Genomic DNA, 20672 nt, shown 5'->3' on the forward strand with positions numbered 1-20672 from the left:
CCACAGAAAGTTCAAAAAGAGGTATCCAGGAAATTCAGCACACTCCTGAAATCCTCAGGAGGGACTGCTTTCCTGTAACTACACAGGTTGGGGACTTGAATGGTTTTACTTGAAAATAAAAGGAAAAACTAGAAACTATAGTGATATTTGGGTTGCATTAGTAAGGTCAGAGTTTTTCATTGGTTTGTTTTCCAACCGAATCTTCTTTTGAACTGTCCATCTTATTGCCAATATAACAACTGGGATTTAGTGCTTTTCTATTTTATTCTACTAGTTCTTTATGTAAAAGAACTAGCTCTGAAAAATACTGGTGGTATTTTGATAGGGATTGCATTAAGTGTGTAGATTGCTGGGGCACCTGGGTAGCACAGCTAGTTGAATATCTGACTCTTGATTTTGGCTCAGGTCATGATCTCATGGTTCATGGGATCGAGGCCCATGTTGGGTTCCGCACTGACAGCATGGAGCCTGCTTGGGATTCTCTCTGTCCCTCTTTCTCTGCCCCTCCCCCTGCTTGTGTCCTTTCTCCTCTCTCAAAATAAATAAATACACATTAAAAAAATAAATGTGTAGATTGCTCTGGGACATTTTAACAATATTTGCTCTTCCAACCCATGAGCGTGGAATTTCTTTCCATTTCTCTGTGTCATCTTCAATTTCCTTCATCAGTGTTTTATACTTTTCAGAGTACAGATATTATACTTCTTTGGTTGGTTTATTCCTAGGTATCTTACCTTTTTTGGGTACAATTGTAACTGGAATTGATTCCTTAATTTCTCTTTCTGTTGCTTCATTATTGGAGTATGGAAATGCAACAGATTTCTGTACATTGATTTTGTATCCTGCAACTTTATGAATTTGTTTACCAGTTCTAGCAATTTTTTTGGTGGAGTCTTTCAGGTTTTCTATATAGATTATCATGTCATCTGCAAATAGTGGACATTTTAATTCTTCCTTACTGATTTGGATGCTTTTTATTTCCTTTTGTATTCTGAATACTATGGCTAGAATTTCCAGTACTATGTTAAATAACAGTGGGAAGAGTAAATCTCCTTGTTTTGTTCCTGACTGTAGAGGAAAAGCTCTCAGATTTTCCCCATTCAGAATGGTATTAGCTGTGGGTTTTTTCATATGTGGCCTCTATTATATTGAGATATGTTCCCTCTAAACCTACTTTGTTGAGGTTTTTTTTTTTTATCATGAATGGATATTGTACTTTGTCAAATGTTTTATCTATGCATCTATTGAAATAATTATATCGTTCTCATCCTTCCTTTTATTAATGTGATGTATCATATTGATTGATTTGTGAATATTGAGCCACGCTTGCAACCCAGGAATAAATCCCACTTGATTATGGTGAATGACTTTTTTTTTAATGCATTGTTGGAATCAGTTTGCTAGTATTTTATTGAGAATTTTTGCATCCATCTTAACCAGGGATATTGGCCTATAGTTCTATTTCTAGTGGAGTCTTTATCTCATTTTGGTATCAGGGTAATGCTGTCCTCATAGAATGAGTTTGAAAATTTTGCTCCCTTTTCTATTTTTTGGAACAGTTTGAGAAGTATTTATTCTTCCTGTGAAGCCATCTGGCCCTGGACTTTTGTTTGTCGGGGTTTTTATTATTCTTACTATTATTACTAATTAAATTTTTGTAATGTTTATTTATTTTAGAAACAGAGTGCAAGCAGGCAAGCAGGGGATGGGGCAGAGAGAGGGAGACACAGAAGCCAAAGCAGGCTTCAGGCTCTGAGCTGTCAGCACAGAGCCTGATGTGGGGCTCAAGCTGGTAAATGGCAAGATCATGACCTGAGCCGAAGTCAGCTGCTCAACCAATTGAGCCATCCAGACACCCCCAGTTTTGGTAGTTTATATGTTTCTAGGAATTTGTCCATTTGTTCCAGGTTGTCCAAAATGTAGGCATATAGTTTTTCATAATATTCTCTTATAATTGTATTTGTGTGGTGTTGGTTGTTATTTCTCCTCTCAGTTGTGATTTCATTTATCTAGGTCCTTTTTCTTTTCTTTTTGATAAGTCTGGCTAGAGGTTTATAAATTTTATTGATTTTGATTCAAAGAACCAGCTCCAAGGTTTCATCGTTACGTTCTATTGCATTTTTTTAGTTTCTATATCATTTATTTCTGCTCTATTCTTTATTATTCCCTTCCTTCTTCTGGCTTTAAGCTTAATTTGTTGTTCTTTTTCTAGCTTCTTTTGGTGTAAGGTTAGGTTGTTTACTTGAGATTTTTCTTGCTTCCTGATATAGGCCTGTATTGCTATATACTTTCCTCTTGGGACCACTTTTGTTACATCCCAAAGATTTTGAACTGTTGTGTTTTAATTTCTATTTGTTTCCATGTATTTTTAAAATTTCTTCTTTGGTTTCCTGGTTGACCCATTCATTGTTTACTAGCATGTTATTTAACCTCCATGTATTTGTGGTCTTCCTAGATTTTTTCTTGTGGTTGACTTCTAGTTTTATAGTGTTGTGGTCCAAAAAGATGCATGGTATGATTTCAATATTTTTGTGTTTGTTGAGGCCTGTTTTGTGACCTAATATGTGATCTATTCTGGAGAATGGTCTATATGTATATGAAAAGAATGTGTATTCTGCTGTTTTAGGATGGAATGTTCTGAATATATGTTATGTCCATCTGGTCCAGTGTGTCATTCAATGCCATTGTTTCCTTGTTGATTTTCTATATGGATGATCTGTCCATTCATGTAAGTGGGGTGTTAAAGTCCTCTATTATTATTGTGTTATTATCAATTAGTTCCTTTGTTAATGTTTTATATATATAGGTGCTTCATGTTGGGTGCATAAATATCTACAATTGTTTTATCTTCTTGTTGGATTGTCCCCTTTATGATTATGTAATGCCCTTCTTTGTCTCCTGTTACAGTCTTTGCTTTTTCTTTAAATTTTTTTTTAATGTTTATTTTTGAGACAGAGAGAGACAGAGCATGAATGGGGGAGGGTCAGAGAGAGAGGGAGACACAGAATCCGAAGAAGGCTCCAGGCTCTGAGCTATCAGCAAAGAGCCTGACGCGGGGCTCGAACTCACAGACAGTGAGATTATGACCTGAGCCGAAGTCGAAGCTCAACTGACTGAGTCACCCAGGTGCCCCCAGTCTTTGTTTTAAACTCTAGTTTGTCCAAATATAAGTATTGCTACTCTGGATTTCTTTTGACAACCAATTGAGTGTTAAATGTTTCTTCTCCCTCTCACCTTCTTTTTTGTTTTAATATTTTTTTAAGATTTATTTATTTTTGAGAGAGAGAGAGAGACAGATAGTGAGCTGGGGAGGGACAGAGAGAGAGGGAGACACAGAATCCAAAGCAGACTCCAGGCTCTGAACTGTCAGCACACAGCCTGATGCGGGGCTCGAACTCACGAACTGTATGATTGTAACCTGAGCCGAAGTCAGACGTTTAACCACCTGAGCCACCCAGGCGCCCCACCCCCTCACTTTCAATCTGTACATGTCTTCAGGTCTAAAATGAGTTTCTTATAGGCAGCATATAGATAGGTCATTTTTTTATCCTTTCTGACACCCTATGTCTTTTGATTGGAGCATTTAGTCCATTTACATTCCAAGTAATTATTGATAGATATGTATTTATTCCATTTTATTACTTGTCCAGGTAATTATTGATAGATATGTATTTATTCCATTTTATTACTTGTTTTGTTGTTGTTTCTGGAGATTTTTCCTGATCCTTTCTTGTCTTTGTCACTTTTGGTCTCTTCTTCATGCTCAGAGTCCCCTTTAATATTTCTTGCAGAGCTGGTTTAGTGGTCACAAACTCCTTTAGTTTTTGTTTTTCTGGGAAACTTTATCTCTCCTTCTGTTCTGTATGATAGCCTTGCTGCATAGAGCATTCTTGGCTGCAGACTTTTCCCATTCAGCACTTTGAAGATATCATGCCACTCCCTTCTTGCTTGCAAGTTTCTGTTGAGAAATATCCAGCTTGACTTATAGATTTTCCCTTATAAATTATGGACTTCCTTTGTCTTGCTGCTTTTAAAATTGTTTCTGTATCACTATATTTTGCAAATTTAATTACAATATGTCTTCTTTTTGGCCTGCTTATATTGATTTTAATAGGCATTCTTTGTGTCTCCTGGATCTGAATCTCCATTTCCTTCTCCAAATTAGGGAAGTTTTCAGCTATTATTTTCTCAAGCAAATTTTCTTCCCCCCTTTTCTCTCTTTTTCTTTTGGATACTCCTGTAATATCAATGTCACTGAGTTTCCTATATCTATTCTGATGTTCCATAATTCTTCATTCTCTCTTTTGTTCAGCTTCATTATTTTCCATTATTTTGTCTTCTTTGTCACTAATTCATTCCTTTGCTTCCTCCAGTCTGCTGTTCATTGCAGTAACCTATTTCCAATCTTATTTATTGCATTCTTCATCTCTGATTGATTCTTTCTTAACTCTTTTATCTCTGTGGTAAATGTCTCACTGATGTCTTATATTCTTTTCTCAGGCCCAGTGAGTATCTTCATCATTACTGCTTTAAATTCTCCATCAGACATGTTACTTATATATGTTTCACTTAGAGCTCTGGCTGTGGCCTTATTTTGTTCTTTTATTTGGGATAAATTCCTCCATCTTGGCATTTTGAATAAATCTCTGTCTTCTTCTCTGTATTAGAAAAACTAGTTCTGTCTCCTGCTCATGAAAGTAATGGCCTTGTGAAGGAGAGGTCATATAGTGCCCATGGCCTAGTGCTTTAAGAAGTGTCTCTGGTGTGTGCTGTGTGTGCTCTGCTATTGTGTGTTGGCTGCTCCATCCTTCAGGCCAGTCACCTGCAAAGGCTCTCCTTGCTTGCTATGGGCACTGTTTGGTCCTTGGCCTGAATGTGGCAAGTATTAACTAAATGTGCTCTGGTCTGCTTGTGAAATGAGACCTGACACCAACTCCACCAGAATTGAGGCCCTGCAGAACTCTCTGGTCAGGAGATATGGTGTGGGCAGAGGTTTGTGCTGGTCCTCTGGGGAAGGGGCCCACTCTACTGGGACTGAGGCAAGCCTAACTGAGAACAGTCCTGCAACAGCACAGAGGGGTGGGCCTTGGTGTAAGCAAGTTAGACAGTCAGTGTCCTCTCTGAGCTGCTTCCCTCAGGTGGCTCTGTGTTTATGCTGAGGGACGGGGTAGGGAAATGGAAAGTCATCTCCTTTGTTCCTGGAGAGGCTCTGTGAATGCTGCCTCTCAGAGGAGCATTTCTAGAATAGGGAATAACTCCCCTCTGTGTGCCCTGGACAATTTTCAGATTGTTGTTTCCACACTGTCTTTCCCCAGATTGTTTTCTTGCCTTCTATCTGGGAGCTGATTAAGACTTAGTTTTGATATAATTTCCTTTTGTTGGTTATAAATTTTCAAGTACAGAAAAGTATAAAAGCAAAAATAAGCACCAAACACAGGTAAGCAATGATAATGTTTTGTATATTTTCATCTAGACCTCTTTCTCTACATATTTTTAACATATGAAACCTTGATATACATATATTTTGTATCCTGTGTTTTTCATTTATATTGTAATATAAGCATTCTCTATTAATAAAAAAACAACTTCCTATACATTATTTTTTCAAATTGTGGTAAAAACCACATAACACAAAATTTATCATCTTAACCCTATACACTATTTTTAATGATTATAAAATATGTTACTAAACACAGTATATTCCTCCATTGTTAGAAATTTAGAATGTTTCAAATTTTTTGCTGTTAACAATGACTCTGCAATTAACATACTTTGTCCACATTTCAACTTACTTCCTTAGACTAGATTTTTGGAAGTATAATTACAGGTCAAAGAACATGATTATTTTAAAGCCCTTAATATATATTCCCAAAAAACTTTGCCCTCCTATTATCACTATATAAAATGCCCATTTGACTGCAATCTCATTAGTATAACAGGCTGATAAAAATGGTACTATTTTAATCTCAATTTGGTTAAGGCTTCTGGAGTGAAGTGTGAGATTAGATAACTGGTTTTGTAACCCTTTGCTGACTTATAGCCAATAAATGGGGTTGGAGAGTCTGAGAGGAGTTAAAGATTAGAAGAGGATTTTTGGAGAGTTTGGGGTGTATTATGAGTTCTATTTATCCTGAAGAAGAGATCAGATGTGCTCCCTCTTACCTCAATCCTAGGAAAAAGGCTTCAATAGAACCATTTGGAAACCTTGCCCAGGTGAACTGTGCAGTTGGGGCACATATTGTAACCAGTCTTTAATTCATACCAAAATCTAAAGGTCTTGGCTAGGTACTCTAAGGGCATATTTTACAAATAATGAAATTTAGGCCTAGAAAGTTTAAGTAAATTGTTCAAGGTCTTTGCAAGCAAGCAGTGGAAGTAATGAGCTAGAACTGAAACCCAAATGTTCTGAATCAGTGCTTGAATATTTACCCATTCTGCAATATTTTTTCTCATTTACCTGTGAAATCTTTATTATTTTCATTACTATATATTTGTTCATACTTTGACCTGACCTGAATTCTTCATCTTCCAACTTGGAATTCTTTGGATTCCACCAATACAATTTCAACTTCTAGCAGCCCCCTTAAAAATATTTATGAGATTAGATATTTATATTCAGGACTGACATAACTGCTATTCTTAAAATGTTGAATTTGTTAGATAAACTTTAACTGACTCTATTTCTCTCTTTAAGGATTTTTTATACTTGCAAGATGCAATGGGTTGAATTTTGCTCCCCAAAATTCATTTGTTGAAGGCTTAAACCCCTGTACCTCAGAACGTGACCTTATTTGGATATAAGGTTGTTGTAGATGTTATCAGTTAAGATGAGGTCATTATAATGGTCTCTAATACAATATTGTTGGCATCCTTATTTAAAAGAAGGGAAATTTGGAGCATCTGGCTGGCCCAGTCAGTAGAGTATATGATCTCAGGATTGTACGTTAAGCCTCACATTGGGTGTAGAGATTATTTAAAAATAAAATCTTTTTTTTAAAGGTGTGGGGGAGTTTGGAAACAGACAGACATAGAGGGAAGACAAAGACAGAAATATGGTCATCTATAAGCCAAGGAGAAGAGGCCTGAAACAGATCCTTCCCTCCCACCCCTTGAAAGGAACCAACACTGCCAAGACCTTGATATTGGACATCAAGCCTTCAGAACTGTGAGCCAGTACCTTTCTATTGGTTAGGCCACTCAGATTGTAGCACTGTTTTACACCAGCCCTAGCAAACTAATACACAACTAGTGCTAAGTATTGAAGCTTGGTTATGAAATCTTGAAGTTCAATACAGGAAGTGCAATCATCCTAGAGAAAACAGAAAAATTCAGTCCTAACAACTGTTGCAATTTCCATTAGAGAACAAAAGCTTTTATACATTTTTAAGCATATATTTCATGGTTTTAGTTTCCTTTCTGCTATAATACCTCATAGGAATTTAAATGATGACTTTTCTATATCCCTAAGTTCTAACTCCATAGCTTAACTTTTCAGGATCTTTGACATGATCTTAGTCTAACTTTTCATGCTTATATCTCACTGTTGTTTTTCATAAATTACATGACCAAGTCAAATTGGGACACTAGTCCCAAAATAGGCCTGGGTATTCCAATCTTTGTTCTCTTCATCTCTCTATTTAGAATGGCCTTTCCATTCTTCATCATCATACTTTGAAAAATCCAAAGTTAAAGTCTTCCTTCAGTGCCCAGTGAAAAAACCTTCACTTCTAAGAATCTAAATGGTTCTGAAATACCATTTTATATTTTTGCTTCATTGATTTTTATTTTACTTCTCTGGCTTTATGTAATATGCTCTTATCGACTTTAAGTAAATTAGGGCAAGAAGCAACTAGTACAGGTAAGTGTTATTTTGGTTTATTCTTCCAAAAGTGGAGACTGAGATAAGAGCTTTGGGTGCAGGTCATTTGTTTGGAGAAGTAGTCTCAGGGCTCAAGAGTAAGGAGACTGAGAAGAATGAAACAAAGAAGAAAGAAAAGCAAATCTCAGAGTGAGTAAGCCTCAGTCCCACCAGGAACTCATCGAGGAATGGTGTAGAACATAATTATGTTTACCCAAGAATAAAAGACAGCAATATTTATCTAATAGGTCCCATCCCTTAAGTGGTCAAAAAATCTCCTCAAGGTATATCTCTGGCACTTCCAGGTTTATGCATCTATCAGAATGGTTTAACAGGCTTCTACAAATATCATGTGCAGTGCTACTAATGAAGCCACAGGGCATAAACTGAGAGATACATGGTGCAGCTATGACAAGATGCTCTCTGACTACACCTGCCCAGAGCTAGCAGTTAGACTAAAAGGATAGACAGGGAGACTTATTCATGAATATTAAAAAAATCTGATAAAATTGTGCTAGAAAACATATCTAACATGGCCCATTCCTTGCAATGTTCTAATCTGTTCATGCCCTAGTTTAATAGTTCCTAAAGACAAGAATACTATGTATAGAAACAGTACATGTGGACTGTATTCCTCCTTCTGATCAAAGGAGTAAAGTCACCCGTGCATGCTAGGTTAGGCAGCTAGAATCTCAGCAAGATATCCAGCCACAAAAAAAAAAAAAAAAAAAAACAGACTCAGAATTTCCATTTGACCTGAGATGTAACTCAGTCTTAGTTTGGGTTCCTCCAAATGCAGACCCTGAGACAATTATTCAACTACAAGTAGTTTATTTCAGAGGTGATCTCAGGAAACACCCTTGAAGAAATGAGGATATGAGATAAGCATAGAAAGGAAGCCAATAAAAAATACATTTATTAAGCTGTTTCTACCATGGAGAATTAGAATTCCATTCTACTGGGGAACTCAGGGATAGTATAAAGCACACCCCAGATTTATCCCCAAAATGGGTGAGAAATTTGGGGTATTTATCTGCCAGTTCTCCTGACATTGGTTGAGAGCTCCCTCCAAGAAAAATATCCAGCATTTCTAAATTGCCCTTTGTGTGAGCAAAGTGCCACCATGGCCAGGAGAAAATCCTTCAGGCAAAGAGCCTACAGCATTAGCAATAAGTAGCTTTCAACACGCAGGGGCAAACTTGAGTAGAAGTGAGAAGGGCATCAACAGCTATAGATATCTGCTATAGAAACTAAAGTTGTATAAACAGCTACTTCTCTTGATTACATGACAAATTCAATGAATTCAGGGCTAGAGGAAGGAAGGAAGGAAGGAAGGAAGGAAGGAAGGAAGGAAGGAAGGAAAGAAGGAAGGAAGGAAGGAAGGAAGGAAGGAAGGAAGGAAGGAAGGAAGGGAGGGAGGGAGAAGAAAAGAAAAAATGAATTCTTCATGTGTTAGACATTAACTGTTTACAATTAGTTCATTAATTTTCATTGCCATATGTAAATGGTGAACTGGAGCCTGAAAGTACATGTGTTTATCTGCATCACACATTCAAAATTGCATTTAGATTTGTGTTGATGAAAATAAAGTCATTGTTGGAACTTCCAAAAGCAGCAACATTTTTCCAAAAGCAGCACACATATATTTTTTGATCTATGTGTGATCTATTTATTTTGCTTGCTCCATCAATTTAATATTAATAGCTGCTCTTAGGTTAGCCCAAAAAAGTCCATGTTTGCTCTTCTCCTTGGGCCATTCCAAATAAGTCCTTCGTGCCATGAGATTTTTGAGCTTGTGATAGCTGCTGGGAATGGAATACTGTGGAATAGGCTCCAGCAAGATCAAAATTAAGTTATCAAAAGCTTCATGAAATAGATTGTGGTGGGCAAAGTAGAGTTCATAATGACACCACTCACTCTGAACAAAGTTGGGAGACAAAACAAAAATGGACTTGTAACTTTTCTCAATGCAGTTGATGATATTCTCCACAATGCTCTTGCCAGGAACAAAGTTTCTCTCATGGAGACAAATCCTTAGGTCTTCTTTTTCTAGGTTTGGTAGTAATTCACTCTTCACCCACACAGAATCATGCCCACTATATGAAATAAAAGCATGGAACTGAAGGGTTCTTTGGAGTTCTTCTAAGGGTAGGTTCCTTGCCCTGTGCCGGGTCTGGGTCCACTGACACACCATCCTGAGATACCAGGGCAGATCAAAGTACATACAGAGGGCAGTCACAGTAACAGTCAACACCAACAGAGTGACCCCAATGGTGACAAGCAGCAGAGCTGTGTTGCAGGATAACTGAGACACACGAAAGTCCTTTAGTGGGGTTCCTTTATAGCTTTCTGGATAGTCACACTTATAAGAATCAGGCCAACCCTCTACCACTTCACTTGATACTTGGCCTATACTCTGGATAAATTCTCTTAGCTCACAGGTGCATTGGAATGGATTGTTTCCTGCTCTTATGGACCTAATCTTCTGGCAGCTGTGGAAGAAATCAGCTGATGGGTTGGAAATTGAATTATGGTCAATGATCAGTACAGAAAGGCTGCTAAAAGCTCCACAGTCAGGAAGGTGGGCTAAGGAATTGGAGGCAACATTGAGTTCTTGCAAAGCTTCTAGTTTCATGATTGGTTTAGGAATGCTTCTTATTTGGTTATTGTGAAGATCAAGTACCTTGATCTTAGGAGGTAAACATCTGAAAACAGAGTCAGTAAGTATATTTGAAGACATATTTAAACTTAATAAACTTGTAGTCCAAGAGCAATCTCCTTCATTTTTATCATACCTTAGAGAATTCTGACTAACATCCAATTGTTGTAGAGACTTCATCTCTTTGGTCATATAAACTATACTTGCAAGTTCTTTTAATTGATTCATTTGTAAACTAAGTGTCTCTAAGTTAGCCAAATTTCCACAATTTTTGAAAACCACGTCTGTTAAGAGATTATTAGAAAAATCCAAATATAAAAATGTGCTAATTTGGGATGGACAAACCATGTGGACCATATGTGTACCAGACACTGTGAAATTTTGGACGTTCATATTTGAAAAGATTTCATAGATATAACTTTGTGGAAAACTGAACACATCAGTGACCACTTGGTGTATAGAGAAGGCCTTCAGTGAAGTGTTCGAATAATCAAAATCTCTGAAGTCAAGGTGACCTTGTAGTTTTACATTTAAAATTGAGAAATACTTTATGCTTGTATGCCAAACCAACTGGATGATCATAATGAAAAAATTCCAAGTTGTTTCAATGTTGTTTAAAGTAAGATTTGATAACCTTGAGTTGTTCTGAAGTTTTAACAGAACATTTTGGAAATAAGAACACCCGTTATCATCTAGCACACATTTGATATTGGAAAGTTCCAGACTTACTGCTGTGCTGACTGATACATCCAAAATAAAACTGAATTCTTTTCTTGTGGGGAAAATAATGTGTAGACTTTCTATATTAAAGTTTTGAAGGCTCTCAGGGTCTTCTTTTTCCCCATAAGTGTCTCCTAAGACCAGTAAAACCTTACTTATATGCAAAGAAGCAATTGGTAGCACACTAGATTTTTGTAATTGTGTGGCACTCAACCCCAGAAATTCTAGTTGAGACATATTGCCAAACTCTTTGCATATGGGTAGGCCAACAAATGCATTAAATGAGAGGTCTAAATGCTTGAGATTCATAGTAGGATGGCAAGAAATCTTCCACAATTCATTGTGGGACAAATCCAAATATTCCAATTCCTGGTTGAATTTGAAAACACTAATATCAAGATATTGAATTCTGTTATGAGAAACTATCAAAATCCTTAGCTTTGACAGTGATACGATGTCAGAAGTCCGAAGCTCAGATATATAGTTTTGTGATATATTTAAGATTGTTGTTTTCAGGGATAGGTTTTTGGGAACATGAAAGAGACTTGATTCTGATCTGTCAACCAAAAATTCACTTTCATCAGTCAGTTGGATTTTGGTCTCAAGTATTAACATGAAGATGATGGCAAAATGGAAGATGCTAGAGTTAGTTTTCATCATTTTGTAATATTAGACATTCCTAAGAATAGTTGTTATCCTTTAGAGCATCTTGATACAGGTACAAATCCTAAAAAGAAAAAAAAAATCCACTTTAAATAATTGTATTAAACTAGGCATGACTGGCATGAAACATTTTTTCCTAGGGACTCATAAAATGAAGTCTACATTCTTTGAAGTCACACAATCTGAAACCAGGGAAATACACATATTGATAAACAATTATACTACCTCTAATCAAATAACTTTTAATATGCATGGTGTAATGGGTTGAATGGTGATGTCACCCAAAAGATATACACCTTGTAACTCTGTCCTAATCACCAGAAACTGTGAATATTACCTAATTTGGAAAAAGGATCTTTGTAGAGATGACTAAGTTAGGGATCTTTAGATGAGGGGATCATCCTGGATTATCCAGGTGGTCTCTAAATCCAGTGACAAGCGTTCTTATAAGAGAAAAGCAGAGGGATATTTGATGGAGATAATAGAGACACAGAGAAGGCCATCTGAAGACGGAGGCAGAAATTGGAGCAGATACAGCCACAAACCAAGGAATGCTGACAGCTACCAGAAGCTGAAAGAGGCTTTAGAGAGAGCTTAGTGCTACCAACACCTTGATTTTAGACTTCTGGTCTCCAGAACCATGAGAGAATAAATTTCTGTTGTTTTTAGCCACCAAGTGTATGGTAATTTGTTATAGCAGCCACAGGAAACTAATACAGGTAGTTTTACATATTTATGGAAAGTCCACTGACCACAACCTTCCCAAGATCATATAGAATTCAAGCTAGGATTCACAGCTGATATGTTTTCTACTTTTGACATGCACCACCTCATGGCTTTCTTAAGAGTTCCTTTCACATGGGGTTGAATTCAGGCTTTCTTGCATTACTTTCTACTATTTACACATGGCTTCATGCCTAACTTTGGTATTATTCAAAAGGTAATTAGATAACTAAAGGTCTCTCAAAATCCATTTATGCATCCATTTGTTTATTCATCCAGTATTTATTGATAATCAACTGGCCATGTTTTAGGAACTAGAGATAAAGCCGTGAGAAAAATAAAGCCCTAATTCTCAAGGGGTTTATTCTCTGGTGGGTAGACAGAAAACAAATGACTAAATGTAATTTCACGTAGTAGTAAATGACATGGAAAACTTAAGCAGAGTAAATGAATCAAGAATAATGGTAGGAAGGGAGGATATAAGATGGTGGAGCAGCATGAAGACCTTCAGCTTGTCTCATCTCTGCAATGAAGCTAGATCAGCACCAAACCATTTTGTACACCTAGAAAATTGATCTGAGGATTAACACAATAATCTGCATAACCTGAGCCACAGAACTCAGCAGGTACACGGTGTGGAGAGGTGAACTGGGGGAGAGAAAAGCCACAGAGGGTAAGGAGCTCTTTTTGCAGACAGAAGATAGAGAAAGGAGGAGACTGCAGTGCATCAGGAGAGTGAAGGAAAAATACTTGCCCGAAAGTAGTAGGAGAGAGAGAGAAAGAGTGAAAATACAGAGGACTGAACAAGAAATGTGTTGCCCAAAACCACTGATGGGGAGAAAGGAGAGTTTCAATAACACCAAGATTCTATAAACAATGGAGCACAAAGTCTGAAGTTCTGGAGGTCAGTGCCTGGTGATGCTCCGGTAAGGAAGTAGGGCGAATCCCCAGATGCAGGCAGCAGCTTCTGAGGAGTCCCTGTGCAATGGAGAGAAATGGTTCCCCTGCTTGGAAACCATTTGGTAGAGGCCATAAAGCCTCCCCAAAGGCAAAGTTCCCAGCGGACCCTGGAGAGCAGCCATGTTTGCTGGGATTGGGAAAATGACTCCAGAGTGGGATGAAACCTGGCACTAGTTGTGTGTTATGATATACCATAATCTCTGAACTTCTGCCACTGTGTGATCTCATGAATGTTTTCTGGGGCAAGTCGGTACCTGGCCATTGTTCAGCAAGACCCTCCCCCAGAGAGTCAGTGTGGATCCAAGCTGCATAGATCTCTGAAGTGTGGGGTTTTGAAACACAACCCCATCTAAGATAAAACTCTGGAAGGAGGTGCCACCTGGGAGGTGGATAGCTTGGACACCGACAGGTTAGAGGCAGGGAATGGACAGAGGCCTGAGACAAAGAAGGGGTGCTTGATCATGGATCAGTGAGAGCATGAAGTTCCTGTGCCAGAGAATAGGGAGCTGAGTGAAGCCATTTCCACCTCTCCCATGCATGCACATGGGCATGAGCATGCCCACCATGCTGATCCACGCCAGTAAGCTAAGCAGCACCACCTAGTGGAGAAGGCAGATGTTACACCAAGCCCCGCCCAACTGTGCTCTCCAAGAATAACCTCTAGAAGATGAGCATAAGTCACTCCATCTGCAAAGTGTCCAGTTCTAGGACATAGTTCATAGTTTCAGTTCTAGGGGAAACTGAATTTAACTTCATTCAAGTTTCACTGTGTTTGCTGGTTCATTTATTCATTTTTTTTTTTTGCTTAAATTGTTTTTTTTTCTTTTTCTTTGTCTTGTATAAAGAGAAAATTTTATTTTTATTTTATTTTTTTAATTAAAATGTTTAATTATTTTCATTATTTTTTATTATTTTTAAACTTTTATTCTATTTCATTTTCTTGATTTCATTTTATTCTATTTTACTACATAATTTTTTGAATTTAAAATTTTCTTAACGTTTTTTCCTTTTCTTTCTTTTCTTTCCAATTTTTCTGTATTCTATCAAGCTTCTTTCAACAAGCAGACCAAAACACAGCTAGGATCTAGTTTCCTTTATTTGATTTGTTTTGCTTTTAATTTTTTAATTTTTACTTTATTTTATTAGTTTTTTTTCTTCCTCCAAAATGATAAAACAAAGAAATTCACCCCAAAATAAAGAGCAGAAGAAATGACAGTCAGGGGCTTAATCAACGCAGATGTAAGCAAAATGTATGAACTAGAATATAGAACGGTGGCAAAAAGAATACTAGCTGGGGTTGAGAAAAGCATAGAATCACTTTCTGTGGAGATAAAAGAAGTAAAATCTGGTCAGGATGAAATTAAAAATGCTGTAACCAAGATGCAATCTCAAATCCATGCCACAATGGCAAAAATGGATGAAGCAGAGCAGTGAATCATCAATATATAAGACAAAATTATGGAGTAATGAAGTAGAAAAAAAGAGGGAAACAGAGGCAAAAGTGCATGATATAAGACTTAGAGAACTCAGTGACTTATTAAAAAGGAATAACATCTGAATCATAGGAGTCCCATAAGATGAAGAGAGAAAAAAGGGGGCAGAAGGTTTGTGTGAGCAAATTACAGTGGAAAATTTTCCTAATCTGGTCAAGGACACCAACACCAAAATCCAAGAAGCGCAGAGAACTCCCATTAGATTCAACAAAAATTGACCATCAACAAGGCATATCATAGTCAAATACACAAAATACACAAAGAAAGAATTATGAAAGCAGCAAGGGGAAAAAAGTACTTAACCTATAAGAGAAGACATATCTGGTTCACAGTAGACCTATACACAGAAACTTAGCAGGCCAGAAAGGAGTGGCAGGATCTATTCAATGTACTGAAGAGGAAAAATATGCAGCCAAGAATTCTTTATCCCGCAAGACTGTCATTCAAAATACAAAGAGAGGGGCGCCTGGGTGGCTTGGTCAGTTAAGCGTCCGACTTCAGCTCAGGTCATGATCTCACGGTCCGTGAGTTTGAGCCCCACATCAGGCTCTGTGCTGACAGCTCAGAACCTGGAGCCTGTTTCAGATTCTGTGTCTCCCTCTCTCTCTGCTCCTCCCCTGTTCATGCTCTGTCTCTCTGTCTCAAAAATAAATAAACGTTAAAAAAAATTAAAAAAAAAAAGCAAACAAAATACAAAGAGAGATAGTTTCCCAGACAAACAAAAACTACAGAAGTTCATGACCACTAAACCAACCCTGCAAAAATTTTTAAGGGGGACTCCTTGAATAGAGAAAAGATGAAACAAAACAAAAAAAAAAACAAAAGCAACAAAGACTAGAAAGGACCAGAGAACATCACCAGAAACACCAATTCTACAGGCAACACACTGGCACTAAATTCATATCTTAAGTACTCACTCTAAATGTCAATAAACTAAATTCTTCAATCAAAAGACATAGGGTATCAGAATGGATAAGAAAACAAGACCCATCTATATGCTGCTTATAAGAGACCCATTTTAGACCTAGAGACACCTGCAGATTGAAAGGAAGGGGATGGAGAACAGTCTTATCATGCTAATGGTCATTAAAAGAAAGCTGGAGCAGCCATACTTATATCAGACGATCTAGATTTTAAAATAGAGACCGTAACAAGAGATGAATAAGGGTATTATATCATAATTAAGGGGTCTATTCACCAAGATCTAACAATTGTAACAATTTATGTCCCCAACATGAAGCACCCAAATAAATAAATCAATTAATCACAAACATAAAGACACTCATTGATAACAATACCATAATAGCAGGGAATTCAACACCCCACATACAGCAATGGACAGATCATCTAAGCAGAAAATCAAGAAGGAAAGAAGGGCTTTGAATGATACACTTGACTGGATAGACTTAACAGATACAGTCAGAACATTTTATCCTACAGCAGCAGAATACACATTCTTCTCAAATGCACATGGAATATTCTCCAGAATAGATCACATACTGGGACACAGATCAGCCCTCAACAAGTAAAAAAGATCGAGATCATACCTTGCATATTTTCAGGCCACAATGCTATGAAACTTGAAACAAATCACAAGAAAAAATGGAAAGACCATGAATACTTGGAGATTGAAGAACAACCTACTAAAGAATGAATGGGTTAACCAAGAAATTAAAGAGGAAATTAAAAAGTATGTGAAAGCCAATAAAAATGAAAACACAACAGCCCCAATCGTTTAGGATGCAACAAAGGCAGTCATATGAGGGAAGTATACAGCAATCCAGGACTTCCTAAAGAAGGAAGAAAGTCTCAAATACATAACCTAATCTTATACCTTAAAGAGCCAGAAAAAGAACAGCAAATAATACCCAAAACCAGAAGAAGAAGGGAAATGATAAAGATTAGAGGAGAAATCAATGATATCAAAATTTTTAAAAAAGCAGTAGAACAGGTCAACAAATCCAGGAGCTGGTTCTTTGAAAGAATTAACAAAACAGGTAAATGCCTAGCCTGACTGATCAAAAAGAAAAAGGAAAGCGCCCCAATAAATTAAATCACAAATGAAAGAGGAGAGATCACAACCAACACCTCAGAAATACAAAAAATAATAAGAGAATATTATGAACAATTATAGGCCAACAAATTGGGCAATCTGGAAGAAATGGACAAATTCCTAGAAACACGTAAACTACCAAAACTGAAACAAGACGTAGAAAATTTGAACAGACCCCATAATGAGTAAAGAAATTCAATCAGTAATCAAAAATTTCCAGAGTCCAGTGCCAGATGGCGTTCCAGGGGAATTCCACCAAACATATAAAGAAGAGTAAACACCTATTCTCTTGAAGCTGTTCCAAAAAATAGAAATGGAAGGAAAACATCCAAACTCATTCTTTGAGGCCAGCACTACCTCGATTCCAAAACCAAAGACTCCACTAAAAGAGAATTATAGACCAATTTCTCTGATGAACATAGATGCAAAATTCTCAACAAGATACTAGCAAACTGGATCCAACAATTCATTAAAAGAAATATTCACCACGATCAAGTGGGATTTATTCCTGGGCTGCAGGTCTTGTTCAATATCTGCAAATCAGTCAATGTGATATATCACATTAATAAAAGAGAGGATAAGAATCACATGATCCTCTCAAGAGATGCAGAGAAAGCATTTGACAAAATACAGCATCCTTTCTTAATAAAAACCCTCAAGAAAGTAGGGATAGAGAGATCATACGTCAAGATCAAAAAGCCATATACAAAAGACACACCCCTAATATCATCCTCAATGGGGAAAAACTGAGAGCTTTCCTCCTAAGGTCAGGAACACTACAAGGATGTCCACTCTCACTACTGTTAGTCAACATAGTACCAGAAGTCCTAGCCTCAGAAATTGGACAATGCAAAGAAATAAAAGGCATCTAAATTGGCAAGAAGGAATTCAAAGTTTCACTCTTCGCAGATGACATGATACCCTATGTGGAAAACCCAGAAGACTCTTATCAAGTCCTGCTAGAACTAATATGTAACTCAGGAAAGTTGCAGGATATAAAATCAATTACAGAAATCGGTTGCACTTTTTTAGTGTGGTTTTATAAAAAAATTTTTAAATGTTTTATTTATTTTTAAGAGAGCTAGAGAGACAGAGCATGAGCAGGGGAGGGGCAGAGAGAGAGGGAGACACAGAATCCAAAGGAGACTCCAGGCTCTGAGCTGTCAGTACAGAGCCCAACACGGAGCTTGAACACACGAACTGCGAGATCATGACCTGAACTGAAATCAGATGCTTAATTGACTGAGCCACCCAGGTGCCCCTCAGTTGCATTTCTGTACACCAATAAGGAAGCAGCAGAAAGAGAAATCAAGGAATCGATCCCATTTACAATTGCACCAAAAAACATAAAATACCTAGGAATAAGCCTAACCAAAGAGGTGAAAAATCTATACACTGAAAACTATAGAAAGCTGATGAAAGATATTAAAGAAGACACAAAAAATGGAAAAACATTCCACGCTCGTGGATTGGAAGAATAAATATTGTTAAAATGTCTATACTACCCAAAACAGTGTACACATTTAATGCAATACCTATCAAAATACCAATAGCATTTTTCACAGAGCTCAAACAAACAATACTAGAATTTGTATGGATCCATAATAGACCCCAAATAGCCAAATCAATCCTGAAAAAGATAACCAAAGTTGGAGGCATCACAATTCCAGACTTCAAGCTGTATTTCAAAGCTGTAATCATCAAGACAGTCTGGTACTGGCACAAAAACAGACACATAGATCAAGAACCCAGAATAGTTTTCCAGAATCCAGAAATAGACCCACAAACCTATGACCAACTAATCTTTGACAAAGCAGGAAAAAATATCCAATAGAAAAGAAAAGTCTCTTCAGCAAATAGTGTTGGGAAAACTGGACCACTTTCTTACACCATACACAAAAATAAACTCAAAATGGATGAAATACCTAAACGTAAGACAGGAAGCCATCCAAATCCTAGAGGAGAAAACAGGCAACAACCTCTTTGACCTCAGTCCCATAACTTCTTACTTGATGTGTCTCTGGAAGTATGGGAAACAAAAGCAAAATGAACCATTGGGACCTCATCAAGATAAAAAGCTTCTGCACAGCGAAGGAAACAATCAGCAAAACTAAAAGGCAACCGACAGAATGGGAGAAGATATTTGCAAATGACATATTAGGTAAAGGGTTAGTATCCAAAATCTATAAAAAACTTATCAAAATCAACACCCCCCCCTCCAAAATAAACCCAAATAATCCAGTGAAGAAATGGGCAAAAGATTTTCTTTCCTTCTCTTCTTCCAAAGAAGACCTCCAGGTGGCTAAAAGACACATGAAAAATGCTCAACATCACTTATTATCAGGGAAATGAAAATCAAAACCGCAATGAGATACCACCTCACACCTGTCAGAATGGCTAAAATTAACAACTCAGGCAACAACAGATGTTGGTGAGGATGCAGAGAAAGATGAACCCTTTTGCACTGCTGGTGGGAATTCAAACTGGTGCAGCCACTCTAGAAAACAGCATGGAGGTTCCTCAAAAAAAAATAGAACTACTCTATGACCCAACAATTGCACTAATAGGTATTCATTCAAAGGATACAAAAATGCTGATTTGAAGGGGCACCTGCACCCCCATGTTTATAGCAGCACTATCGAAAATAGCCAAATTATGGAAAGAGGCCAAATGTCCATCAGCTGATGAATGGATAAAGAAGGTGTGGCATATATATTCAATGGAATGTTACTTGGCAATGAAAAATAATGAAGTCTTGCCATTTGCAACAGCATGGATGGAACTAGATTGTATTATGCCAAGTGAAATAAGTCAGAGAAAGACAAATATACGATTTCACTTATATGTGGAATTTAAGATACAAAACAGATGAACATAAGGGAAAGGAAGCAAGAATAATATAAAAACAGGGAGGGGAAAGCTGGAGACAAAGGAAGGGTGTGCAACTGCTGGTCGGAAAGAGTACAGAGACAAACTATAAGTACAGAGTTCTGATACTAGAGACTGGGCAGCTGGGTGATGCCATCTTCACCCCTCCTGCGCATGTGTATACACACCTACAAGTGCCACAACAATCCATCCCAGTAAGCTACGCAGTGCCTTCTAGTGGAAAATGGAGCCATTACACTGAGCTCTGCCCAACTTGGCCAACCTCACTCTTCAAGAACGACACAAGTCTCTCCACCTGCTTAGTTTACAGATTATAAAGTGCTTCATAGTTCGACTTCCAGGGGAAACCGATGTAATTTCAATCATACTTCAGGCTTTTTGCTGGTCCATCTATCCAATTTTTTTTTCTTTTCTTATTCTTGAATACAAAAAGAGAAAAAAATTATTTTTAGTTTCCATTCCATTAAAAATATTTTTCTTTAATTTTTCTCTACTATATCTTTTTACTTTTTTGTAAAATTTTCAAATTTTATTTTTTACTTCCATTATTTCATTTTACTCAATTTAATTGTATTCATTTTTTTTCAAATTTGCAAGCATTTTCCTCTTTTCTTTTCTTTTCTTTCCCTTTTTTTTCTCTAACCTATCAAGCTC

The 20672-nt window shown here is 37.2% G+C and overlaps 2 protein-coding genes and 1 long non-coding RNA gene across 3 annotated transcripts in view; 1 reads left to right on the forward strand and 2 right to left on the reverse strand.

The window, feature by feature from the left end:
- LOC125923599 (uncharacterized) overlaps window positions 1–8610 on the forward strand; it is a 36248-nt gene extending 27638 nt beyond the window's left edge. The window contains exon 2 of the long non-coding RNA XR_007458099.1: window positions 7000–8610. This is a non-coding gene — a long non-coding RNA (uncharacterized LOC125923599). The remainder of the gene's footprint in view (window positions 1–6999) is intronic.
- A 140-nt stretch (window positions 8611–8750) lies between these two features.
- Window positions 8751–11901, reverse strand: TLR1 (toll like receptor 1). The gene has a single exon (XM_049631926.1). It carries the CDS (start codon window positions 11895–11897, stop codon window positions 9528–9530), a length of 2370 nt encoding a protein of 789 aa, XP_049487883.1. The 5' UTR covers window positions 11898–11901; the 3' UTR covers window positions 8751–9527.
- Window positions 11892–20672, reverse strand: part of TLR6 (toll like receptor 6) — a 43732-nt gene continuing 34951 nt past the window's right edge. Inside the window, exon 2 of the transcript XR_007458088.1 lies at window positions 11892–11964. The gene's annotated coding sequence lies outside the window, so the exon portion shown is untranslated. The remainder of the gene's footprint in view (window positions 11965–20672) is intronic.

The sequence above is a fragment of the Panthera uncia genome, chromosome B1 (assembly GCF_023721935.1).
Source record: "Panthera uncia isolate 11264 chromosome B1, Puncia_PCG_1.0, whole genome shotgun sequence".
In the NCBI taxonomy this organism is placed as follows: domain Eukaryota; kingdom Metazoa; phylum Chordata; class Mammalia; order Carnivora; family Felidae; genus Panthera; species Panthera uncia.